General features: G+C 45.0%; 1 protein-coding gene and 1 pseudogene across 1 annotated transcript; both read left to right on the forward strand.

Annotated features, from left to right (window-relative positions):
* Nucleotides 1-2,253: 2,253 nt before the first annotated feature.
* LOC130116430 (uncharacterized) lies at nucleotides 2,254-4,779 on the forward strand (annotated as a pseudogene).
* Nucleotides 4,780-7,348: 2,569 nt separating this feature from the next.
* Nucleotides 7,349-26,313, forward strand: dhx33 (DEAH (Asp-Glu-Ala-His) box polypeptide 33). Its single transcript, XM_056284408.1, has 12 exons — nucleotides 7,349-7,745; nucleotides 10,773-10,933; nucleotides 15,546-15,773; nucleotides 15,969-16,139; nucleotides 16,481-16,666; nucleotides 18,553-18,664; nucleotides 19,363-19,522; nucleotides 19,619-19,707; nucleotides 19,815-19,942; nucleotides 21,176-21,379; nucleotides 21,518-21,604; nucleotides 25,179-26,313. Exons 1-12 carry the CDS (start codon nucleotides 7,535-7,537, stop codon nucleotides 25,485-25,487), a joined length of 2,046 nt encoding a protein of 681 aa, XP_056140383.1. The 5' UTR covers nucleotides 7,349-7,534; the 3' UTR covers nucleotides 25,488-26,313.
* Nucleotides 26,314-27,755: the final 1,442 nt, after the last annotated feature.

Raw genomic sequence — 27,755 nt, forward strand, 5'->3', positions numbered from 1 at the left:
ATTTGCCAGGATGACAAGACTGAACTCTTGCCAAATGATTTCTGGTGTAAGGTAACGTTCAACCCCCTTGTCCTCACGTTAAAGTTATTTGAGTTATGTGACGTATGCTTCAAAGCTGATTTAGAATGTTTCTGCCTCATACAGATTAATGTCTTAAAGCATGTCCAAGAAAGCTAAATTCACAATCAGACTAAGCAGATTCAGAAGTAACGGACAGGCAGTGTACAGCCTCGACGCTCTACACAGCTTGCTTACCATCCCTCTGTCTGACTGAATGGCTGAGAAATTGTTGTGTGACATTTGATGTATTGTACATGCCTGGAAAGGTGGTTTAAACCTGTTTCCAAATGCAGTCCTCAAGCTCCCCCTGACCTGCAGATTTTCTTTGTAACCCTCAACAACAACAACAACTTTAATATATATAGCACCTTTCAAGGGACCCAAGGACGCTTTACACATCGTGGAGCAGACGAAACAAATAATACAAGAACAGAAAATAAAAACAACAAAGATTGCCCGGGATGAAGTGACTAGAGAACATAGGCCTTGGTGAACAGGTGAGTTTTCAGGAGTTTTTTTTTTGTTTTATTTTTAAGTGTCAAAATAAGCAGCATTGAGAATTCCAAATGTTGGGGCTGCCACACTGAAGGCTCTGTCCCCAAAAGTCCGCAGGCTGGTGTGGGGGATGGAAAGTAGCCCCATGTCTACGGACTGCGGATTCCGGGATGGAATATAGGGGTGGAGGAGGTCTGAAAGGTACTGGGGGGCAACAGCTTGGAAGGATTTGTAGGTGAGGAGGAGGATTTTATAGAAAATGCGGGACTTGACTGGGCCCAGTGAAGATGGACTAGGGTGGGGGTGATGTGCTGCCAGGGCTTGGTGCGGACGAGAACCCTGGCAGCTGAATTCTGCACATACTGAAGCCTGTCCAGGGCTTTACTGGGTACCCCGGACTGGAATCCATTGCAATAATCCAGATGCGAGGTGGCATGGATGAGGGTCTCTGCCCTGGAGTCTGGGAGTGATGAACAGAGTCTGGAAATGTTTTTGCGGTGAAAGAAAGCAGATTTAGTGATGGATTTCATGTGTGACTGGAATGAGAGAGTGGAGTCCAGAATGACTTCCAAGTTACGATGGAGCAGCCGTCCACATTGAGGAGAAGAGCTCCAACCTTCCGGAGCAGCGCCTTGGGAGCCACAACTATGAGCACTTTCTTATTGCTCTTCAGCTTGAGTAGATTTGATGACATCCAAATTTTTATTTGGTGAAGGCAGTTGAAAAGGTATTGTGGGGGGAGCTGAGTGGATGGTTTAGTGCTGAGATACAGCTGCATGTCATCATCATAGCAGTGGAAGCTTAAACCATGGTGGTGGATGATTAGACCAAGGGGGAGCATGTACATGGTAAAGGGGGTGGGGGGTCCAAGCACAGAGCCTTGGGACATGCCTTGGTTGACTGGGGCCGGGATGGAAGTAGAGTCTCCGATGGTGACTAACTGTTTCCTGTTGGAGAGATATGACTAGAACCAGGAGAGAGCTGCACGCAGCGGTGAGGTCTAGGTATTCAGATAAGTGGTTGAGAAGGATGGTTTGGGAAACTGTCGAAGGCTGCAGAGAGATCCACAAGGATAAGAATACTGATGTGGCCAGAATCAGCAGTGATAAGGGTGGTGTCCGTGCTGTGGTGTGCTCTAAAGACAGATTGGAGGGGTTCATTGAGGTCATCTTTGGACATGTGTTGATGGAGTTGGACAGTAACTGCTATTTCCAGGATTTGACTGAGAAAAGGAAGGTTGGAGATCAACCGGTAGGTAGTTGGTGAGGTCATCCGGGTCCAGACCTGGTCTTTTGAGGATAGGGGTGACTGTGGCCAGTTTAAAGCTGGAGGGTACCATGCCAGATTCCAGAGAGGAGTTGATAATGTCCACCATGATGGGGCAGAGGGAAGGTAGACATGCCTTGACCAAGGCTGTGGGCATCAGGTCCAGAGAACAGGTGGAGGCCTTGGCCATGGTGAACAACTTAGCAACTATCCAAAGGAATTGAATCAAGTGCAAGTGGACTTGGTTATATATCTGGTTATATAACCAAATGGACTTGGTTATATATCACGGCTATATAACCAAGTCCAGTTGCACTTGATTCAATTCCTTTGGATAACTATGACCTGGATGAATGAGAAAATTCACAGACAACTTAGCAACTTGAGTAGCATCCACAGGGAAGAAGGAGGAGAGGCAGCACTGAGGCAGGCATGCAGTTGGGGGAGCAGCACCCTGTGGCTGAGATGCATGTGGAGGGAAGGGGGAAGGCACCAGAAACTGCTATTGGGTAGAATCCACTTTGGCCTGGAAGAAGTCCAGGAACTTGATGCAGAGGTCGAGGGCGTCTGAGGGGTGGGGACATCGAGGGGGCAGAGTAGCTAGTTGATGGTGGAGAACAGCATTCTAGGATGATTTTGGTGATTGCCAATGAGAGTGGAGTTTGGAAACGGTCTTGCCATCTGTAATTTCCCCTGACCAGATAGGCTTCATTAAAAAAAGACATGCTGGGCATCTGGGTAGCGTGGCGGTCTATTCCGTTGCCTACCAACACGGGGATTGCCAGTTTGAATCCCCGTGTTACCTCCGGCTTGGTCGGGCGTCCCTACAGACACATTTGGCTGTGTCTGTGGGTGGGAACCCAGATGTGGGTATGTGTCCTGGTCACTACACTAGGGCCTCCTCTGGTCAGTTAGGGTGCCTGTTCGGGGGGAAGGGGAACTGGGGGGAATAGCGTGATCCTCCCATGCATTACGTCCCCCTGGCGAAACGCCTCACTGTCAGGCTAAAAGAAGCAGCTGGCAACTGCGCATGTATCAGAGGAGGCATGTGGTAGTCTGCAGCCATCCCCGGATCGGCAGAGGGGGCAGCTCGGAAGAGTGGGGTAATTGGCCAGATACAACTGGGGAGAAAAAGGAGGGGGAGTGTCTTTACGCATGCTCAGTAATCCAACTAAGAAAACCAAAAAAAGTTGAATCAGTTCATCTTGACACAACATTTATTGAGAGACATGTTTCATCACTCAATCAAGTGAGCTCTTCAGTCACACCTGACAGCAGGTGTCCCCACCCTTATAAACAATACAGTTGCACAACGACCGAAACCAATGACAATTTCATATGTAAATATGGGTGTGACCATTAACTAGACTTACAATGGCCATGTGTACTATTCACATAAGATTGGCGAATGTTTGCAATCACAGCATTGTAAGTTGGTGACAGATATACTCTTAGCCCCCCCCCCCGTTTCAAGGATGGTTGTTCCCTCTTGACATAGATGGCCTCTTTGACTCCCTGTTCAAACCAGCGTTCCTCCCTATTAAGGATGTGCACATCCTCCTCCCTGAAAGAGTGCCCTTTAGACGGTGTAGCGTGTGGAGTCCTGGCCTTGTGTGTTAGCTCTCTTGTGTTGTGTCATCCTCTTGGCCAACGTCTGTTTAGTTTCCCCAGTGTACAAGTCACGGCAATCCCCCTGGCACTTAACAGCGTATATACTATATCGCTGTTTGTGCCAGGGGACCGGATCCTTTGGTTGGACCAACTTCTGGTGCAACGTGTTATGGGGTTTGAAGACACAGACACCAATTTGATCAAGTAACAATAACAATAGACAACTCTGATTTCACGAAGTGTGGCAACCAAAAATCCTGGTGATACATTTGATCCCAGCCTTGCCTGTCATAAGCACATTAAGGAAATCACCAAGACTGCCTTTTTTCTCTCTTATGTAACATGGCTAAAATTCGGTCTTTCCTGTCTGTCTGACGCAGAGACTCTATTACGTGCCTTTGTTTCATCCAGTCTTACTGTAATGTTCTGTTTTCAGGTCTGCCACATGCTAGTGCCAAAAGTCTTTAGATGGTTCAGAATGCTGCAGCTAGAATCCTAACTAAATCTAGGAAATTTGACCTTATTACACCAGCTCTTGCCTCCTTTCATTGGCTTCCTATCCATGTTAGATCAGACTTCAAGGTGCTTCTGCTGACTTATAAAATCCTAAATGGGCTGGCCCCATCATACCTGTCTGATCTCCTTAAACCGTACATTCCATCTCGAACTCTCCGCACTCAAAATACAGGGCTCCTGTGTGTACCCAAAGTTAAAAAGAAGTCAGCTGGTGGCAGCAGGGCCTTTTCCTATCGGGCCCCGTTCTTGTGGAATAACCTGCCTGCTGCCGTCAGACAATCAGTCTGTTCAGTCCTTTAAATCCAAACTTGAAACTCATCTTTTTGTCTTAACCTACAATTGGTTGTCTTTAAATGGAGTACTTCATGACCTGTACTGCATGGCAGGTCGGTTTCTGTCTCAATTAATTTACCAACCACTGGTCTGCCCATGAGATTCTATAATCTATACTCTATAGTATAGATTATTGACGATTGCAAACTGTTCCCTTCTCTCACATGCCTTTTCTCTTCTCTCTCTGAATGTCTTCTCATTTCTCTTCTCCTGTATATGTGAATGGTGTGATGTGAGTCTCCCCTGTTTGCACATGTAGTCTGTCCTCCACCCAGGTCTCCATGGTGATGGTGGTCCCCACCGGAATAGTGTTGGCATCCTCATCACATTTATATATATATATCTTATAAATCCATATAATGTTGTTATCCTGTTTCAATGTTATATCATTCTCTCACTACGGCGTGTGACTAACATTTTTTCGTGTCCTGCGTTTGTGAATGGTGTTATGTGAGTCTCGTCTCCCCTGTGTGCATTGTGTAGTCTGTCCTTCCATGAGGTCTACAGGGTGATGGTAGTTATGTGGCTCGGGTCCTGGGCTGTTCCAGTGGCATCTGGACACTGCTTGGCATCCTCCTCATCATATTCTTCTTATATCTTATAATTCCATTATAACTCTGTTATCCTCTTTCACTGCTGTATTCTGTAAATTGTGTTTTATTCTGTACACACAACATCCACTGCATGTTGTCCGTCTTGGGAGAGAGAGCCCCCCTCTGTTGCTCTCCCTGAGGTTTCTTCCTATTTTTTCTCCCACGTTAAAGGGTTTTCTTTTAAGGAGTTGTTCCTTATCCAGTGCGAGGGTCTAAGGACAGAGTGTTGTGTTGCTGTAAAGTCCAATGAGGCAAATTTGTAATTTGTGATATTGGGCTATACAACAAGGATAGCACAGGAAACTCTCCTGCAGTTGTCCCTGATCATTTCTGCATATCTGGAGGCATTGAAACAAGGGTTGTTTTTTTTTTTTCTGTGTCAGCCAAATGACGTATCGTGACGCCATTTGGAGGCCGAAAAAAACTAAAGACTCCAGCCTAGCAGGGTTTCTAATCGACTCTAAGCACGCCATTCAGAAAAACCATCCTCTTCCTCTCGACTAAGCTGCGTTTCCTATAGTGGAAATGACGTCCCACAACTCTAGCCCAGATGATTGGTTGACGCTAGATCCAACGTGGCGTAGGCACGGAAGTAGCCGTGATTGGCTGTTGCGTCGGCCAATAGGCAGCGCGGAACCTCGAAGCGCACTGAAACATCCACTCGGGGTCCTTCGGCTACATATGAAGTCACGGATTATGTCGCTAGCTACATAGTTATTTAGCTGTGTGTTTTTTTACAATCCACGTTGACATAGAGTTGGTTGATAAAGGCGCGAGGGCCGAGGGCCCGAGCTGCGTCTAACGTCAATCTACTGTTTCCCGCTGTTCCTAAACTAAACTAGCTAACGTTAACGTAATTCACCCCAGCTATTGCTCTGTCTGTCGGTCTGGCAGTGTGCGCGTCGAGGTTCCGCGCTGTCTATTGGCCGACGCAACAACCAATCACGTCTACTTCCGTGCCCACACCCCGTTGGATCATCCACCCAGATGAGTTTCCGGACAATTACAGGCGCTTGCGCGCAATGCACTCTGGTACCTGTAGGCACAGACAACGCCGAGTCTCTGCAAATACACAAAACCGTCGATGAAATTTCTCTTTAGCGACGTCAGATTTGGCACACGTGTCTAGAGTACAAGCAAGCCTACGTATCCAGAGTTACAATTAGGATCAGGTAGGTAGGTCTTAATTTCAAACATAGTGTAAACGACTAATAAGACACGTTAGCCCCTAGCTAACGGGTCTGACCCTTTAGCCCAGCGGTTAGTGATGTCGCCTTGTGGTGCAGTACACCTCGTATCGAATCCCGCACCGGGCAAGAGCATAAGCGGTTACAATGTTTGAAAAGGAGAGAAGGAGGAAGTTTCTACTTATATCCTGCCGCCTCTCTGATGCTCATACAATCTCGCTATTGATAAACTTGTTTTTTTTACACATCAGTGTATGCTTTACCTTGTCAATGAGTAAAAAAAAACAAAGAATAGTAATGATGGAAATTAAAATTAGAAAAATAGTGGAAAAAATGAAATGAAATTGTGTGTGCGTGCGTGCACGCAACGGAATTAAAGCAACGAAAATACCGAAAACAAGCAAAAAAGAAGCCGAGATAATAACAGCAATAATAATGGTGTCCCGTTAGAAAAAGAACGACAGCAATAAAAGAGAACCCCCCCAACAATAAAAACAATGAGGAAAAACCATAATTGTATCCACCAAGGTATCACTGTCGTGAGAGCAGCAAGGCCTCCTCCTCATACCTCTTTAAAACCATTTTTTAAATGATTTAAACTTGTGCTTTCCTTGAGTTCTTGATCTAAACCACTCCACAGCAAGAAATACACATACTTCAGCAAGTGGTGCGAATGCTGTTTTTAAAATGTCCATATTCCTCTTAAATCATAGCCACCCTCTCTATCTGAGAACAGTGGTTGTACGCTGCCAGGAGTAGCAGAGGACTGGGCTGGGGAAGCGTGGCTAAAAGTCTCGTCATGTCGCCATCTAGTGACGGCGGTCCAGAGGTGCATCACACCTCCGCACGAAGTTTGGTAACAGCGCTCGCTACGTGTCACATCTCAGCTTCCGCCAGGGGCGCTACTTTGGGGTTCCGGCAGACCAACACAATGATATTAAATCTGGAGTTATAATGGAGGATAAAAATATGGAAATACACAATAGCCTGATTATCATGGCTAAACAATTTATACATAGATCTAGATTGATTAATGCCAGGCCGCTATCTCTAATTAATACATTTTAAGAAAGCACTGAAGTGTATAAAAACCAAACAAGCTCTGTCCTTTTATTTTATTATTACGCTGTTATTGTATACTGAGGAAAGTGAGTTGTACTATGCTAACTTGTTATTGTTATGGCCAGATTTTGTTCAGGAAAAAAAAAACCCAACTCCTGCAGACCATATTAGGGCATGTCGTTTGCCGTCCGCTGCTCGATGACGTCAAATACGTGCGCCCAAAGTGACCACGTGGGGAAAAGCTCCGCAGAGGTAAACAACGGAGAGGCGCTTGGGTCGCCTTGTCAACTCAGCATGTAAAAACTTTTTTTTGTGCCCTATTTGTTTTGTTTTTTTGTTTTGTTTTACTTTATAAGTCGTTTAGACGAAGCGCCAAGGTTTCGTTTTCGAAGCAGGCCATTCCTCTAGATCATGCCCCACGACCCCGATCCTCCTCCGGCTAAGAAATTCAAGCCGGGGTCTCCCTTTCTTCGTCTGGACAAGAACAAGCCTGGGATGCTGCTGCCCCGGAAAGGGAACACGTCCACCCCGCTAGAAGTGCAGAGGAAACAGCTCCCCATCTACCAGGCCAAGCCGCAGCTACAGAACCGGCTCCGACAGCTGCACAGCGCCGTGCTCATAGGTAATGGGTCAAAGTCACGCTTCGTGCTCTCTAGGCCAGTGGTTCTCAACCTTTTTGGGGTCCTGGACCCCCTGCATATTTTTGATCTACCCTGAGGACCCCCTCCACCTGATCTTGGGGAGGGGGGTTGCAATTTGATAGAAACAGTAGAAACTGCATTATAGCATTTATTCACTCTTTGGGGCAAAAATAAGCTTTCAGTTGTAACTTACTAGATATAGTTAACAAAACAGAATTCTTATGCAGTAACTTTCAGATATATGTAACAAAACAGAATTCTTATGCAGTAACTTTCAGATATATGTAACAAAACAGAATATGTATTCAGTAACTTTCAGATATATGTAACAGAATATGTATTCAGTAACTTTCAGATATATGTAACAAAACAGAATATGTATTCAGTAACTTTCAGATATATGTAACAGAATTTTTATGCAGTACCTTTTAACAATGCAAACGGGAGCGAGATCTCTTATTAAAATACAATAAATGACACTTGTGAAACAGATGTAATTAGAGAAAAAAGTCCCGTTACCCTTTATAGTTTAGGTAGATAAAGGTCTCAGTCACATTTGAGTAAAATAATCTTATTTCTATAAATGTCATAGGATCTTTTTTTTTTTAAAGGTATTTTATTTTCACGGACCCCTTGCAATTACACCACGGACCACTAGGGGTCCGCGGGACCCCCCGGTTGAGAAACACTGCTCTAGGCGCCAGCTGTTAAGGTTACGCTTGCGCGCGAGCCCCCGTTTGAGTCTGGCACGAGCCGACGCGAGGGCGCGAGTTGGGTGGAAATGTGTTGACAACCTGCAGTCGCTGTTTGCGACACTTCAAGTCTTGGGTTGGGCAATTTTTGGTGCTTTTCGTTTGATAAAAAGTCGCTCTGTTGTTTAAGTTGTTTTATTTATAGCTCTTTTTGGGGGGTCGAAGATTGGATCTGTCATACATAAGTGGGTTATGTATGACAGAACGAATGAACAGTACAATGTATATAGGGAAGCTTGATTTAGCAGCTCTTTGACTTTGTTCAGTATTGCAGTTGATTTGGATGTTTTAGCGTCAATATGATTTATGTGCAGCTTCCAACTTAATTTGTTGTCCATCAATACTCTTGAGGAATTTTAATTTCAGATACTTTTTCAATTGCTACGTCATTTATCATGAGTTTCTTGTCTGAACTGGTAGATTGATTCCCAAAGGCTATACATTTTCTTTTGCTTAAATTCTGTGTTAGTTTATTTGCATCAAACCAGCTCTTCGTCCTGCTCAATTCCTTTTCCACCGTATCCAAGAGTTGTTCCAAGTTGTCTCCACAGCAGAATAAGTTTGTATCATCTGCGAGTAGAATGGCTTTCAGGTTTTTGGAATTTCCCCCCTTTTTCTCCCCAATTGAATCCGGCCAATTACACCACTCGTCCGAGTCCTCCCGGTCGCTGCTCCAACCCCTCTGCCAATCCGGGGAGGGCTGCAGACTACCACATGCCTCCTCTGATACATGTGGAGTTGCCAGCCACTTCTTTTCACCTGACAGTGAGGAGTTTTGCCAGGGGGACGTAGCGCATGGGAGGATCACGCTGTTCCCCCTCCCCGACCGACCAGAGGAGGCACCAGTGCAGTGACCAGGACACACCCACATCCGGCTTCCCACCCGGACACGGCCAATTGTGTCTGTAGGGACACCTCAAACCAGCGATCCCCGTGTTGGTACGCAACGGATTAGTTTTCAGGGTTTTTGACACTTCACGTACATTGTTTACGCTCAAAATGAACAACAATGGTCCCAACATTTAGCCCTGGGGCACCCCATGCCAATCCTTCAGTAATTGTGATTTTAAGTTTTGTAATTTGACATATTGGTACCTATTCTGTAGGTAGCTGGATAACGAGGATTGTGCTGTCCCTCTGATACAATATCGTTGTCATTTTTTTTTAATTAATAACTCATCTACAGTGTCAAATGTTTTTTTTATGTCCAGAAATACCCCTACTGTGTATATCCTTTCTGTGTGGAGTTTGCATGTTCTCCCTGTGTCTGTGCTCTGGTTTCCTCCCACCATCAAAGATGAGTGTTAGGGCTGATAGTGACATGGCGGAAAAAAAAAGAACTGGAGTTGATCCCCGGGTGCTGCATGGTGTTCGGTGTTCTATGGATTCATAAAACGAGGTTTAGAGGATCAGGAGCATATATTCACATATATTTGAAAGTAGACTTAGAAAAGCCACACAAAGGTGACATTTTATACTTTTTTACAAATAATTTCAAGCAGTATTTTTAACTCTGGTAACAGAAGGTTTAATAATTTCAGGAAGGTTATCACATTGGTAAAATACCATTGGAAACCTTTTCCAGGAAATTGTCAGTGCCATCTGCGGGGGCTACAGTGTCACAAGTTAAATTGCAGTTGCAAAGACCTTGCTGCAAATCACGTTCAAACCTACTTTCTGTATCAGTTGTACTTTTTCCTGAGCTGATTTTATTTTAGCCTGACGTGTTACTAGAGATCAGTCATTCAGGACTTAACTCTTCATGATACATTCGTAGATGGTAAATAACAGATGAAGTAATTTGCATCTTTCACACCAATACACGTTTTTGAAAGAGGGTTTGAACTGTCGCAAAGCATTTTTGTGCAAACATGTTGATGTGCACTTGTTTTGTAGAGAGCCAGTCTGTTATTGAATTTGAAGTAATTTTTGTAGACATTAAATCTTACATTGATTTTATTTAGAGAGGAAATCTGTTTGCTTCTTGTTTGGCAAAACTTATTTGGACTTTATTTTAATGATGGATAGCCAGAAAACATGATAAAGTTAATTTTTTGTTGTTGTAAATTTCAACCTAAAGTAAGGAACAAAGCAGCAAGTTGACAGAGAAAACTCTGAAAAAGCATTAGTGCGTGAATTAATTGCCAACCTTGTAATTTTGCTATACTTGCTTGCCCTTCCACCTAGGTTGTCAATTTGAAGGGTTTCTGGTTTATTTATACCATTTCAATCTCTTATCTTTCAATTATAAATCAGGTGAAACTGGCTCTGGAAAGACCACCCAGATCCCCCAGTACTTGTATGAGGCTGGTATTGGACGGCAAGGTTTAATTGCGATCACCCAGCCCCGCCGAGTGGCTGCAATCTCACTGGCAGGGAGGGTAGCAGAGGAGAAAAGGACTCAGCTCGGCAAGCTGGTAAGTAAACCCCCACTGTCAAGTTGTGTTTTTGGAATATGTGCGGCTTCCCCACTTGAAAGCGATTGATGCATCCACCCGGAGGTTATTAAACTGGATTCCACTCAATAACAAAAATGCTTTTCCTTTTTTCCTCCTTTTATTTTGGCAAGTTCAGCAGTTTGATTTGATCCATCATTCATTTGCCATAAGCCAAAAGCCACAAGGCATAAGCCATACGCCATAAGGTGAAAAACCTTTGCATTAAAAAAAAAAAAATCATTCATTCATTCATTATTCAAGCCACTTATCCCAACCGGGATCGCGGGGGTGCTGGGGCCCATCCCAGCAGTCATTGGGTGGCAGGTGGAAAGACACCCTGGATAGGCCGCCAGCCCATCACCGAGACGACAGAACATCTACTGTATGATTACAAACAATTCTCAAATGTTTTATTCAAACCAAAAACAAGTTCACCATTGTGGAACATAAATAGCAAAATCTGCAACGTAGACTAAGGCGGTAAAGTAAGAAGTAAAAGCCTCCCTGTCTAGCTTCCACTTAGTCTAGAGCAGTGGTTCCCAACCTGGGGTCCACACACAAGGGGGGGGGGGGGCGCCATAGATCACAGGGGGTGCTCGAGTCTTTTCTGCTCCGAGGTTGTCAAACTGCACGTTAAATAAAAGCATAATAACTCACTTACTGGATAATTTATTTTATACAAAAGTCTGTATATAAAAATATTTAAGAAGATACATTTTTGCTCCCCCTTCTAAAATGTAGTTGGGCTATACCTAATAACCACACCTCTGTGACCTGTCAATCTGCGCTATCAAACTGAGCGGGCAGTGTTGTCAGGTAGCTACTCCGCTAGCAGCTCATGTTAGCTCATCTAACTCTGCTAGCAGCTAATGTTAGCTCATCTAACTCTGCTAGCAGCTAATGTTAGCTCGTCTTGGTTTGTTCCTGCAGTCAGCAGCAGCACTTTATGAATGAAGCAACATGGCTGAGAAACATAAAAGTGTGGATGACTCAGCATCAAGAAGGAAAGTAAGGCTTTATTTCGAGAGCCACCTTAACTTTGGTTTTATGGAAGGACAGGACAAGTCTCGGCCAGAATGTGTCATGTGTGGTGAGAAACTAGCTCATGACAGCATGAAGCCAAGCAAAATGAAACCACGCCAAGAGACAAAACATCAAGAGACTATTGGTGAAAGTCAGGGGGTTTTTGAGAGGAAAAAGCAGGCGGCGCTATCAAGAAGATCCGCCGACATCAGAAAAGCATTTGAACGAGCAGGCAGTGATTTGCACAGAGCCACGGAGGCGTCATTGTTGGCTATTAACTGCCAAGGCTAAAAAGCCACACACTGCTGGAGAGCAGCTTATCAAACCCGCCTGTCTGAACACTGTAGAGAGGCTGTATGTGGCCCACACGCGGTTGATAAAGTGAAAACCGTCCCACTCTGTGACCACACCGCCAAAGACAGAATTGATGAAATGGCTGGAGATTGTCAGAACCAGCTGCATGAGAAGCCGAGGAATGTTCCCTTTGCCATTCAGTTGGATGAAACGACAACGGTGTCAGACGAGTCCGTGCTCATCGTTTTTGTTCAGTATGTTGACGGTGAGGACTTGAAACAAGACATTCTTATGTCTACCAATATAACCACAACAACAACAGGCCAGGGCATTTTTATGGATGTGGACTGCCATCGCTCATCCGACAATCTGCCCTACGAGAACCTTGCTGCATGCTGCACGGGGGGGGGGGCTGCAGCTATGATGAGCTTGCTGACCTTCAAGCCGACTCGGGGTCAAAGAAATATTTCCAGGAGAACGGACAAACATTTTGGACAGTCAAAAGGATGCGCTGTTGCACCCAGACTGGCCAAACGCGCAGTTACAAGGGTTATTCTGCCATTCATCCAGCACTACATGTGTGTCTGAGACAGCCCTCAGTGCCCTTGTAACAACAAAAACAAAAGCCCACAACAGACTCCATGTACACCAGGACTTTAGGCTGGCTGTCACAAGCACCGCACCTGACATCGCATCCCTGGTCGAAGGTATGCAAGCCCAAGGTGGCCATTAGTTTGTGAATGAACAGGATGGCACAGACCCAGTAAAAAAAATGTAAGCAAGAAGTTGTTGTTATTGTGTGCCAAAATAACACACACTGCCTGTCAAAACAAACAAACAGTGTTATTGATTTATATATAATAACAATTGATTGATGGAATAAATAACTTTTCTCTTGATGTGTGTGCAGGCCGGGGAGGGGGGAGCTCAGCTTTTCTTAGAAATAAGTAGGGGGTGGCTCCAAGGAAAAGAGGTTGGGAACCACTGGTCTAGAGGACTAGAAGCTTAGTCTAGAGGAGTCTGTCGAGCAGGTGAATACAAATCTATTGGACAAGTCGAATGACCTGACTCAAGTAAAAGAGCAGATTCGCAGGCTCGATGAGCGGCTAGAGTGTGACATGCAGGAGCTCGCACTTGACAAGCAGAAGTGGTCAACAGAGGTGGACTCAGTTGAGAACCATCAGATGCCTCTAGACAAGAAAGTACACTGTGGCTATGACGAAGCTTTGTGACGACTGAAGGCAGCACAGTGGCAGTACCACCCGGTGGCGCAGGAAACCAACGAGGAGAGGCGAACAGTTGTGAACAACCTCACTTCTGTCTTCACCACTGCTGCCAGCCACCTACTTGTTGTGGCGAGATCCCTGGAGGAGCTTCACAGCAAAGTGCAGCGTATCTGCACAAAGGCAATAGAAGAGGAAGAGGCTGGAATACAAAACCTCTGCCACATGGCGAAGCCCTTCATTTCAAAAGCACAATACTGCACTGGGGAGGCAAGCAAATATCTGAACAGACACCGAGAAGCGCCCCCATCTGTGCAACCGTTTGCGAATCCCTCTCACTCTTCGGTTTTGTCACCAATTTGACCGAACCTTGTTCTATTACTAAAATACACATTAAACATATTGCCTTGAATGAATGATTTAGTTCGGTCATATATTTTACATTAGTGTGCGTATGCGACAGACAGGATAATAATCTGAACAGACACCGAGAAGTGCCCCCAGGTGTGCAACTGTTCTAGAATCCCTCTCGCTCTTCAGTTTTGTCACCAATTTGACCGTACCTTATTCGATTACTAAAATACACATTAAACATATTGCCTTGAATAAATGAATGAATGATTTAGTTCGGTCATACATTTTACATTTGTGTGCATATGCGACAGACAGGAAAATAATCTGAACAGACACTGAGAAGTGCCCCCAGGTGTGCAACTGTTCCAGAATCCCTCTTGCTCTTCGGTTTTGTCACCAATTTGACAGAACCTTGTTCTATTACTAAAATGCACATTACACATAGGGTTGGGTATCGAAAACGGTGCCCATATGGCACCGACTGAAATATCTCGGTCCTACCGAGTATCAAACTCTTTGGAAAAAAACGGTGCCAAATTTCGATACTTTACGGTAGATGACGTGAACGCTATCGCAGCCAACCAATCACTGCCGGCATTGTGTTACGCAAACTGACAAATCAGCACGAAGCTATTTGGTATGCGTGTGCGTCTCGTGAGTGACTGGTTGGCGCTGAAAACTCACGGGCAAGTTGCGTTCCAAAGCGTGGCTGCACTTTGTAAAAATAAACAGCACACCTGACACAGTAAAACGTAACAGTAACTACACAACCCTTTTAAATTATAGTTTCCTTCTAATTAAAAAAACAAGAGAAAAAATGTAAAAATATGCTGTTGCAAATAAATATAAATGAGCGAGAGAGAAAAAACGAGCATTTGTAATTAATTATTGCAAGAAAACTAACATTAAGCATCTGTGTCTTATTTCACTTAATTTTACATTTTCTTACATCAAACGCAAGTAAAGCCAATTCCCGCCGCTTTTTTTTATCATCTCCACCCCCCCCCCCGTACATCTACTTGACAAAAATCATCAGATTTGCTAACAGATTTACAGCCCGTGTACTTAGATTTCAGAAAAACACACAAATTTGCACCTATGAACATTAAATAGCTAAACTATCGAACCACATGTATAAATGAGCTGCCAACTTCAGTGGCATGACTCCAAACTGGTTTGGCAGCGGCAGTAATCTTCGCCAGGGAAAGTCTCTCGAGTTATTGAAGTTCAACATCTTACCGGCTGCCTCTGGATTTTGTAGATGTATCCGCTCTGCAGTTTTACTGCCGATTGCAATACTGTTCGGGCACCCCGGTGGCTCACCGGTAGAGCGTGTACCACATAAGGCTGAGTCCTTACCGCAGCGACCTGGGTTCGAATCCGGCCCTTTGCTGCATTCATCCCCTCTCTCTCTTTCTGTGATGGCCTGGCAGCCTGTCCAGGGTGTCTCCCCGCCAGCCGCCCAATGACTTCTTATGCTGCGGGGAGTATGTGGGCAGATTGGTTCCGTCCGGTTTGTCCTCTCAATATTGTTGTATAGTTTGACATGACACCCACAATGAGATGCCATGGGTGGAAGAAGGAATAAGCACTAATTTCCACGTTGGACAAAATAATATTTGTGGAATGTTTGGCCCTTGTCCTTACCTACCCCATCCCAACATCTGTTTTTAGAATACTATCACATTTCTGTTAAGGTTGGCTACACGGTGCGTTTCGAGGATGTCACCTCTTCTGAGACCAAGTTGAAGTTCATGACAGATGGCATGCTGCTGCGTGAGGCCATCGGAGACCCTTTACTGCTGCGCTACACTGTTATAGTGCTGGATGAAGCCCATGAGCGTACCGTGCACACAGACGTACTGTTTGGAGTGGTCAAGACAGCTCAGCGAAGGCGCAGGGAACTAAACAAGATCCCCCTGAAGGTCAGAAACTGCTGTCATTGTTTGAACTATTCGTCAGTATGTTTTTTCCCACAAAGGCATGAGGCTTATCACTTTCTCAAGAATAATCTCGCTTGCTCTTTTTCCTATGAGTTCATTCTCCACTTAATATGGGTATATCCGAATACCATGCAAATCCCTAAGGCTAGTTTTGTTTCGTCTCAATAACCTTTACAGGTCATAGTGATGTCAGCCACCATGGATGTGGACTTATTCTCTGAGTATTTTAACAAATCTCCTGTGTTGTATCTGGAGGGCAGGCAACACCCCATCCAGATCTACTACACCAAGCAGCCGCAGTCCGACTATCTCCAGGCTGCGCTGGTTTCTGTTTTCCAGATCCATCAGGTAGGCCTCACCTTGGTCATCAATGGAAGATAAACTTGGTTCGCCAATGTCTTTGCAATGTTCCCATCATTTCAATGCAATAAATAGCGTTCCCAGTTCAATTTGTCATGGGGAGCAAATCAGGTGGGATAGAGTCTGTTATTGGTTCCATTTACTGTAAGCAGCCACTTCTGGAGTCGGATCAGTCTGATCTGTAAGACAAAACAAAGAGACCCTTAAATGAATTTCCTCAAGCCATACAAAGAAAGTCCATTTGGGTGTAAAAAAAAAAAAAGCTCTCCTGGATGCACTGTCTTATCATGAGCTTGTTCTAATGTTTGGTTCTTGTTCTCTGTGTGCAGGAAGCTCCTCCATCCCATGATATTTTAGTTTTCATGACTGGCCAGGAAGAGATTGAGGCTCTGGCCAGGACATGTCGGGACATTGCCAAGCACCTGCCTGACAGTTGTGGTCCCATAGTAATTATCCCCTTGTATGCATCACTGCCCCCGCTGCAGCAGCTCAGAGTCTTCCAGCCTGCTCCCAAGGTAAGAATAGAGGTATTCTAGGCTCATATACCAGCATATAGCACCAAACAACTAAACTGTATCGGTACTTCTTAATGATGTCCTGCTCACTGACAATTGTGACTTGACATAAATTACCCTTGTTATTTTACATACTTATTGTAAGATAGCTTCTTAGACAGCCAGGAGAACAGGGATATGTGGTTTAAGGAGAAGAGAGAGGTGGCAAAGGTTTATGGTAAATTGTATGAGAGGTTACACATTAAGGAAGAAAAGGACTTGTACTGACTGGCTAGACAGAGGGACCAAGCTGGGAAGGATGTGCAGCGGGTTAGGGCGATCAAGGATAGAGATGGTAATGTGCTGACAAGGTGGAAGGAGTACTTTGATGGGCTGATGAATGAAGAAAATGAGAGAGAGAGAAGGTTGGATGATGTGGGGATAGTGAATCAGGAAGTGCAGTAGATTAGCAAGGAGGAAGTGAGGGCAGTTATGAAGAAGATGAAGAGTGGAAAGGCAGTTGGTCCTGATGACATACCTGTAGAGACATGGAGATGTTTAGGAGAGATGGCAGTGGGGTTTTTAACTCGACTGTTTAACACGATCTTGGAAAGCGAGAGGATACCTGAGAAGTGGAGAAGAAATGTACTGGTACTGATTTTCAAGAATAAGGGCGATGTGCAGAACTGTAGCAACTACAGAGGTATAAAGTTGATCAGCCACAACATGAAGTTATGGGAAAGAGTAATAGAAACTAGGTTAAGAGGAGAGGTGATGATTAGTGAGCAGCAGTATGGTTTCATTCCATGAAAGAGCACCACAGATGTGATGTTTGCTTTGAGAATGTTGATTGAGAAGGCCAGAAGGAGTTACATGGTGTCTTTCTGGATTTAGAGAAAGCATATGACAGGGTGCCGAGAGAGGAGGTGTGGTATTGTACGAGGAAGTTGGGAGTTGCAGAGAAGTATGTAGGAGTGGTGCAGGATATGTATGAGGGAAGTGTGACAGTGGTGAGGTGTGCGGTTAGAATGACAGATGGGTTCAAGGTGGAAGTGGGATTACATCAAGGATCGGCTCTGAGCCCTTTCTTGTTTGCAATGGTAATGGACAGGTTGACGGATGAGATCTGAAAGGCGTCTCCGTGGACTATGATGTTTGCGGATGACATTGTGATCTGTAGTGAAAGTAGGTTGCAGGTGGAGGTATGCACGGAAGAGAAGAGGAATGAAAGTGAGTAGGAGCAAGACAGAATACATATGCGTGAGTGAGAGAGAGGACAGTGAAATGGTCAGGATGCAAGGAGTAGAGGTGACGAAGGCATACGAGTTTAAATACTTGGGGTCAACTGTCCAAAGTAATGGGGCGTGCAGAAGAGAGGTGAAGAAGAGTGTCAGGAGTGATTTGCGACACAAGAGTACCAGCAAGAGTTAAAGGAATGGTTTACAAGATGGTTGTGAGACCAGCTATGTTATATGGTTTGGAGAGACAGTGGCACTGACAAAAAGGAGGTGCAGCTGGAGGTGGCAGAGTTGAAGATGCTAAGATTTTCATAGGATTAGGAACGAGTATATTAGAGGGACAGCTCAGGTTGGGTGGTTTGGAGACAAAGCAAGAGAGGCAAGATTGAGATAGTTTGGACACGTGGAGGGGAGATGCTGGGTATATTCAGAGAAGGATACTGAATATGGAGCTGCCAGGGAAGAGGAAGGCCAAAGAGGAGGTGTATGGATGTGGTGAGGGAGGACATGCAGGTGGCTGGTGTGACAGAGGAGGATACAGAGGACAGGAAGAAATGGAAACGGATGCTCTGCTGTGGCGACCCCTAACGGGAGCAGCTGAAAGTAGTAATGGTAGATTGTAAGATAGCCTCTGACCCTTACCCCTTCAACTTTATACCTTTTTGCTAGGGCTGTAGGAAGGTTATTCTCTCAACCAACATTGCTGAGACATCGGTCACAATTTCTGGGATCAAATACGTCATTGACACGGGGATGGTGAAAGCCAAACACTTTAATCCAGGTGAGAGCATTAATTTAACACACACACGAATACTGATATTACCACACTTACGGGGGATGATATTCATTCATATGTTTCCCAGTCAATTCTCATTACTTAATCACTACCTCCACTGATAACCTTTAGAAGATCTTTTAAATTCTGTCTATGAAATATATAGCTTTAGCTTTGCCAAATAAACAAAATGTCCAGAGGAGGAGCAAGTTATTCAATTGTAGTATAGCTATGTAAGGGCGTCCAGGTAGCGTAGCGTTCTATTCCGTTGCCTACCAACACGGGGATCGCCAGTTCAAATCCCCGTGTTGCCTCCGGCTTGGTCGGGTGTCCCTACAGACACAATTGGCCATGTCTGCGGGTGGGAAGCCGGATGTGGGTATGTGTCCTGGTCGCTGCACTAGCGCCTCCTCTGGTCAGTCGGGGCGCCTGTTCGGGGGAACAGCGTGATCCTCCCTCACGCTACGTCCCCCTGGCAAAACTCCTCACTGTCAGGTGAAAAGAAGCAGCTGGTGACTCCACATGTATCGGAGAGGCATGTGGTAGTCTGCAGCCCTCCCCGGATCGGCAGAGGGGGTGGAGCAGATTTGTCTGAATTTATAAATTGAGTGTGTTTAACACATTGATACACACAGACTCTCACTTGTCTGTTTGTTCAGTCGTTTTGCTGCTGTGAGAATGGATATGACCTGTATGACTTTCAGATAGCGGTCTGGAGGTTCTTGCGGTGCAGCGGGTTTCCAAAGCCCAGGCATGGCAGCGAGCAGGCAGGGCCGGCAGAGAGGACTCGGGCCTCTGCTACCGTCTCTATACTGAGGAGGAATTCAACAGTCTCATACCGATGACTGTGCCCGAGATCCAGAGGTACGGATCCCCCGCAAGCTGATTATTTCCCTCTTTTTGTTTGAGAGGCATCGTTTGATTTTCCTCTTTCTGGGTTTGCCTGTATATTTTCTGCAGGTGTAACTTGGCCAGTGTGATGCTGCATCTCATGGCTCTAGGGATTCAAGATGTGATGAATTTTGATTTTATGTCCAAACCTTCCCCTGGTAAGACACACCCCATCACACACCACCGTGACCTTTTCTTTTAGACAGTCCAGAGGTTTGGGTTGTTGTAACCTGTCGTAACTCGTGATGGTTTGGTTTATCTTAAGAGGCCATCCGTTCTGCTGTAGAGCAGTTAGAGCTGTTGGGAGCTGTAGAGAGGAAGGAGGAGCAAGTCATCCTCACTGCCCTGGGCAAGAAGATGGCCAGCTTCCCTCTGGAGCCCAGATATGCCAAGGTGAGATTTTAAAGTCCAAATAACCTTACAAGTGTGTCTTTGGATAGTGGAAGGAAACTGCAGCACCCGGAGGAAAACCAAGCGAACACAGGGCAAGGATGGAAGGGCCAAGATCCGACTCTGAACCCTCTTTCTGAGGCAGTAATGCTGATCACTACCATCATGTTGCCCTAGGGCTAAAAAAGACTTGTACAATACAAGGAAATACAATGTTGTTTTTAATATCTGAAGTCTACTTCAATCCATTTTATCACCATTTGGAGCAGAAGTATATAGGGGACTAAGAAAAGTTAGTCTACTTAAAGCACTCGTCTGGTAAGTGTTGTCATATGGAGCTGAAAGTTGGACATTGAAGAAAGCGATGGTAAACAGGGTTGAGGCTGCAGAGATATGGCTTTATCGTAGGATGCTTCAAATAAGTTAAGACAGTGAAACGAATGAATGTTAGCATCCTTAATGAATTAGGAACAAAAAGAGGACTAATGGCACATACAATGAAAAGAAAGCTATCATTCTTTAGGCATACCTGTCGTCCAGGTGGAAGTAAATGAACGAAGACAGAGATTTTGGGAACTACACCAGCAAAGCGCGAGAGGCCGACCAAAACGGCAGCACCATGACGACATCAAAGAACGGCTTAGTATGAAAATATCAGAGGCAGCAAGATCAGCTCAAGACAGAAAGAACTGGAGGAGACTTGTTTGGCAAGCATGTCATCCTGATGGTGCCGGCAACCCTCGTTAACGAGGAAGCCTTGAAGGAGGAGTAGAAGTGCACAGTGATTTGATTAGGTCTCGTCATGACATGTCTAGTGTACTCGGAAGACAGTCGGCCGTGTCTGCGGGTGGGAAGCCGGATGTGGGTGTGTGTCCTGGTCGCTGCACTAGCGCCTCCTCTGGTCGGTCGGGGCTCCTGTTCGGGGGGGGGGGGCACTGGGAGGAATAGTGTGACCCTCCCACGTTCCCCTGGTGACACTCCTCACTGTCAGGTGAAAAGAAGCGGCGGGTGACTCTACATGTATCGGAGGAGGCATGTGGTAGTCTGCAGCCCTCCCCGGATCAGCAGAAGGGGTGGAGCAACGACTGGGACGGCTTGGAAGAGTGGGGTAATTGGCTGAGTACAATTTGGGAGAAAAGGGGTGGGGGGGGGTATGATATGTAATGAGCTTAGTAGCCATGTATGACATGCGTTGCCTCCAGTAGTGAACTTTTTTGACTTGTCCCCGTCTGTCAGACCATCCTGTTGTCTCCAGACTTCTCCTGCTCTGAGGAAGTTTTGAGTATCGTGTCTCTGCTGTCAGTGGACTCAGTGCTGTACAACCCTCCAGCCAGAAGGGAGGACGTCCTCGCAGCACGCAAGAAGTTCATCTCCAGTGAAGGAGACCACATAACGCTCCTTAACATTTACAGAGCCTTCAAGAAAGTCAGTGGCAATAAGGTGAGGGTACCTGGGTTAAATCTGCACACGCCCAAACTAAAAGCCATACGTCGGCTTCTACCATAAACATGGAAAAACAATAAAAATTATGTTTGATGATGTGTGAGTTTACAGAAACATTGTTGTCTCGCCAAACAGGAGTGGTGTCGAGAGAACTTTGTCAACAGCAGGAACATGAGCCTCGTCAGAGAGGTCCAAGCCCAGCTCAGAGAAATCTGCCTTAAGGTACATAACCCCACTTCCCTATAACTGTTGTGTTGCTGGATGCGCCCATTTTTAAGCCTCGAGTTTGGCATTTTCCCGTCGCCATCTTAGTTTTTTTTTTAAACCGGACGTGACCATATTTGGACAAAAGGAAAAGGGTGGCGCTGAGGATACTATGCTCGCCCATATACTGGTTCCGTGCAAAGTCGCATTCCAAATTTATCGCAGGATAAGACAACACGACTGCCTCGAAATGGCTGTTTCACATGAACAATATTAGTGTAACTAAGGGCCCTTTCACACTTATGTTTAGTCCGGACTTTCAGACTTTCCAGAAAAGTCCAAACCAGATTGCCAGGTGTGAACCCTCTTGGACCAGGGTACAGGGATCAAAGACTCGGTCTTTGGTCCAAGCTCAGGAGGTAGTCTCGGTTCAGACCAAGGTTCATGAATGTCTAATGTGAAATCAAAGGAAGTGATAAAACAAACACAAACAGTAACACCTGGCAACAACGAGCCAAAAGTTCAAGTCAAGGTCCGCTGGTATGAAAGCAAAAGTCCTGAACCTAATGACTATAAAATAACAGATGTGAAAGCACCAGAACCAGACTCTGGTTCAGACCTTGGTTTGGACTTTCAAGTGTGAAAGGGACCTAAGAAATCCGCTGAAAAACATTTTTTTTACATGGATAGATTATCAACTGGACAACACCCAAAAACAAGTTCATGGCTATTTAAAGATACACAGTGCCATGGGTATTCGGTTTTGGGATTCGGATGTTTTTTTTCTTTTTGCTAAATGTAGGCATTGTTTTAGAAAAGTGCTAAATATATAAAATCATTATCAATATAGGTGAACTGCAAAAATACATTTTTTTCCAGCACATTCTTATACTATATACCTTTTTTTCCTCAAAGATATTTTTATTGGATTTTAAACAACAAGCAACACTAAGATTTTAAAACGAGTGCATGATATGTCAGATTTACATGATGTAGGAACATGACAATCTTATCCCCACTAGCCCCATCTAGACGCTGTATGTAAGAGGGTATATCTCGTCCCTGGAGTGAAACAGGAAAGTGCTGAAAGTCGGGTTTAGGATTTAGAAAAGAAAGAACAACAGGTGGGTCAGTAAATGGAAGATGGGGGGTTTAGGAACTGGTAGACCTTCACAGGTTATATTACCGACATAAATCAACAAAAACAAAAAGCAGAAGAGAATGGGGCAATAATTCTTTAGTTTGGCTGGAGATTCTTAAAAGTATGCCAGGAAAGGTCCCCACACCTTTTGGCACTCGTCCTTGGAGTTACAGACTGAGTAGCGGATCTTTTCTAGGTTTTTAAACAGGATATAATACCGTTCAGCCACTAAGTGTGGGTGGGTGGGACAGCATCCTTCCATCTCAGCAATATTGCAACCCTGGCCAATAGAGAAGCGAAGGACAATATGCGGCGTTTGGATGGGGTCAGGTGTACGTCATCCTTGCCAGTGGTGCCAAACAGGGCGACCAGAGGGTTAGGGATAAGTACTATATACTTTTTAATTGTACTGTTAAACTGTGGAAATATATACCATCTCAGCTTGGATGCGTGACATCCCTCTCACAGCAGGGACGTCACGCTTCATTTCACACTGGCCGTTAAAGGGAAGACAAAATGCCAAAGGCCTCAGCTGTGCTGCTGTCGGTAGTTGTATTTCTGAGTGATTTGTGGTTTCCTTGTCAGAGAACATGTCGGAGTATTACACCGCTAAGCCTGCTGTTACGCTAGCTCATTAAAAGTATTGTTATAACAGAAATATGTCAGTTTTGTATCTCTGACTCTTATTAGGTTCAGGTTGTAAAATGTTATAGGCTCGTGGCCGACTAAAATCTGGAACTGGAGTTGGCTCCGCCCACTGCTCCCTGTGTATAGGAATGTGGAACTGGCCCCACCCATTGCTCCTAGTGTTTAGGAAGAGTTAAATGCAGAGGATAAAATTCCTGAGTATTGAGAAATTACAATAAAGAAGTTATAAACATTAAACTCAAATCTTAAAAATGCTGTTTCACGGCGCTTCATCGGGAGTTGTCTCGGATTCTGAGCCTATTATAATGAGCATTTATGTATGGCTATAATTTATCCGTCAGAAGAAAAAATTTCACAAGAAGTGCATAGATAGGACCCCCATCCATTATCCAAACCGCTTATCCTGCTCTCAGCGTCGCAGGGATGCTGGAGCCTATCCCAGCTGTCATTGGGCGGCAGGTGGGGAGACACCCTGGACAGGTCGCCAGGCTGACAGACACACCTAGGGATAATTTTAGTACGGCCGATTCTCCTGACCTACATGTCTTTGGACTGTGGGAGGAAACCAGAGCCCCTAGAGGAAGCCCACGCAGACATGGGGAGAACATGCAAACGCCACACAGAGGACTACCCTGGGGCTCGAACCCAGGACCTTCTTGCTGTGAGGCGACCGCGCTAACCACTGCGCCACTAGATAGATAGGACCTCGTTCAAACAAATCCCTTTGAATTACAAACATGCATCAAATACACCAAACCTTTGGGAAAATGTTTTTTATTAACAAATAACACTGTAGAACAGGGGTGTCGGCCTCGAGGGCCGCAGCGTCTGCAGGTATTTGTTGCAACCATGCACTACAACACCTGATTAAACCAGTTCCTATCCCTCCTTGATCCAGGAGGTGAACTAATTAGTTAAATCAGGTGGTGTAGTGCAAAGTTGCAACAAATCCCTGCAGACACTGCGGCCCTCGAGGCCTGGAGTTTGACACCCCTGCTGTAGAACAACAGAATCCTCAACAATTAACGCCTTTAATTAAATCGAAAGACATGTGTTGCACCGCTATGCCGTCCATCTCAGCCGAGAACGGACAAATGTCTGGTTGAGTCCTTCCAGAGTCATGTTTTACCCCCGCCGAAGCTCCGACTATTCGCTGTTGATTGCAACCGGAGCCCAAACAAAAATGGCATTCGGGAAAGCCCTAATATATATGCTGTTTGTGTAAGGCAATAAGATTCTCAACTGTTCAACTCAATACTAACTCCTCTTGTGAGTTCATTCAAAACATACCACTTCCCAAACCCAGCTAGATGTTATGGTCCCTACGACTATCCTTGGTTAGGACTAGAGGCTCTACACATCCCTCAGTGTTGTTCAGCGCCAAGCCTCACTGCAGAATATAAAGCATAGGATGTCAGTTGAGTACACCTGAGGCTGATCGCTGATCAACCACTATCACATCTGCTCCTCCGCGACCCCCGCCCCCTCTCTTCCTGCTTGCAGCCGAAGCTACATCACACCCCACTACCATACTAAGTGGCAAGTGACTGATAAACTATCCAAAATGAGAAGTTTTTTGCCAGACACCGTTTTGTATGACAAGGTCTCGCTTTTTGAACATCCTCCGTTAGGCACTCTGATTTTATGCATATTGAGGTGTTTTCTTCATCAAATTTTTCCTAATGAAAACAAACTATTGCAATTTACATAGTATTATAAGATATTATGATATCGAATCGTGACACTTGTATCATATTAGACACTGTTTAGGTCACAGTTCTATGCTGTCTGTTGTTTTACTAGTTAAATCTGAAGCTGGAGTCGTGTGGAGTGGACACGGGGAACGTTCGGCGCTGCCTGGCCCACGGGATGTTCATCAATGCTGCGGAGCTACAACCCGATGGCAGCTACATAGCACTGAACACCCACCAGCCAGTAGCCATCCACCCCTCCTCTGTCCTTTTCCAGGCCAAGCCGGCATACGTGGTCTTCAACGAGTTACTTCACACCTCCCGCTGCTACATGAGAGACCTCTGTTTGGTGGATGCGGATTGGCTGTCGGATGCAGCGCCAGAGTACTTCAGCCGCAAACTGCATCTCAGTAAGAGCTAACTAGAGGAGAAACGGTGTAGCTGCTGCAACCACAACTCCCCAGTGACACCAGGACAGTGAGGAGAGAACTGGAAAAGCTCCCCTGAGACTCCCCTCAGTCATTCTTTTCACTTACATTTTGAACAAAAACACTGGTTATGTGCCAGTGGAAAAGCAAACATTGGCTCTTAGGTGTGAATTTCTCTACCTCTCAATGACAAGCAAGTGTCACAAGCAGCAGAAAACTACATATCTAGGATTCACAATTTGATCTTCTTTAGGAGGCTATTTCCAGTCTAACAAAACGGTTTTCTCCACACTATATTCTTTCATCTTCCTGGTTTGCCACCTAATACTTCGACCACTGGAAAAGTAGTGTCAGTACAAGGTGCTATGATGAAGTTCTTAAAAGATTTGCATGTTTTTTTTTTTTCCTTTCTTTTTTACCAGCCTAGAAGACCTGACAGGATCATGGTACCATTCTCCATACAAGTTCAGTCTGCGGTTGATTTATATCAGAAACTTAAATTTGTTATGCTAGAAGAATTTTGTTACCTAATGAAACCTCGACCATTGGATCATGTGCACAACGTATGGAAATTTCATGAAATGTTCTACTGTAATATAACAGTAAAGTAAGTAAAAGTGTATTTTGAAAATTCAGTTGGCTGCTCATTAGTTGTTTTCATCAGCTGTTTTATTTGATTGATTGGCTTCTAATAGGTTAGAGTAGATAATGGTGACCTGTCCTGTGTCAGAGGTTCTGTCCATATATAAACCGTTATGGATATGGGCTGCACATGATGTTGTCACATAGTGTATCCGGAAAGTATTCACGCCCCTTCACTTTCCCCACATTTTGTTATGTTACAGCCTTATTCCAAAATGGATTGAATTCCTTTTTTTTTTCTCATCAATCTACACACAATACCCCATAATGACAAAGTGAAAAAGGTTTTGTAGAAATTTTTGCAAATTTACTAAAAATAAAAAAACTGAAATATTGCATGTACATAAGTATTCACACCTTTTGCTATGACACTCAAAATTGAGCTCAGGTTCATCCCGTTTCCACTGATCATCCTTGAGATGTTTCTACATCTTGATTGGAGTCCACCCGTAGTAATTTCAATTGATTGGACATGATTTGGAAAGACACACACCTGTCTATATGAGGTCCCACTGTTGACAGTGCATGTCAGAGCAGAAACCAAGCCATGAAGTCAAAGGAATTGTCTGTGGACCTCCGAGACAGGATTGTATCGAGGCACAGATTTGGGGAAGGGTACAAAAAAAAAAATGTCTACAGCTTTGAAGGTCCCGAAGACCACAGTGGTCTCCATCATTCGTAAACAGAAGAAGTTTGGATCCACCAGGACTCTTCCTAGAGCTGGCCGCCCAGCCAAACTGAGCAATTGGGGGAGAAGGGCCTTGGTCAGGGAGGTGACCAAGAACCCCATGGTCAGCTCCAACATTCCTCTGTGGAGATGGGAGAACCTTCCAGAAGGACAACCATCTCTGCAGCACTCCACCAATCAGGCGTTTATGGTAGAGTGGCCAGACGGAAGCCACTGCTCAGTAAAAGGCACATGACAGCCCGCCAGAAAACATCTAAAGGACTCTCAGACCATGACAAACAAGATTCTCTGGTCTGATGAAACCAAGATTGAACTCTTTGGCCTGAATGCCAAACGTCACGTCTGGAGGAAACCAGGCACCTCTCATCACCTTGCTAATACCATCCCTACAGTGAAGCATGGTGGTGGCAGCATCATGCTGTGGGAATGTTTTTCAGCGGCAGGAACTGGGAGACTAGTCAGGATCGAGGGAAAGATGAATGGAGCAAAGTACAGAGAGATCCTTGATGAAAACCTGCTCCAGAGCGCTCAGGACCTCAGACTGGGGCGAAGGTTTACCTTTCAACACGACAACGACCCTAAGCACACAGCCAAGACAACGAAGGAGTGGCTTTGGGACAAGTCTGTGAATGTCCTTGAGTGGCCCAGCCAGAGCCCAGACTTGAACCCCACTGAACATCTCTGGAAAGACCTGAAAATAGCTGTGCAGCGACGCTCCCCATCTAACCTTACAGAGCTCAAGAGCATCTGCAGAGAAGAATGGGAGAAATACCCCAAATATAGGTGTGCCAAGCTTGTAGCTTCATACCCAAGAAGACTTGAGGCTGTAATCGCTGCCAAGGGTGCCTCAACCAAGTACTGAGTAAAGGGTGTGATTACTTATGTACATGCAATATTTCAGTTTTTGATTTTTAATTAATTTGCAAAAATT

The sequence above is a fragment of the Lampris incognitus genome, chromosome 8 (assembly GCF_029633865.1).
Source record: "Lampris incognitus isolate fLamInc1 chromosome 8, fLamInc1.hap2, whole genome shotgun sequence".
Lineage (NCBI taxonomy): Eukaryota > Metazoa > Chordata > Actinopteri > Lampriformes > Lampridae > Lampris > Lampris incognitus.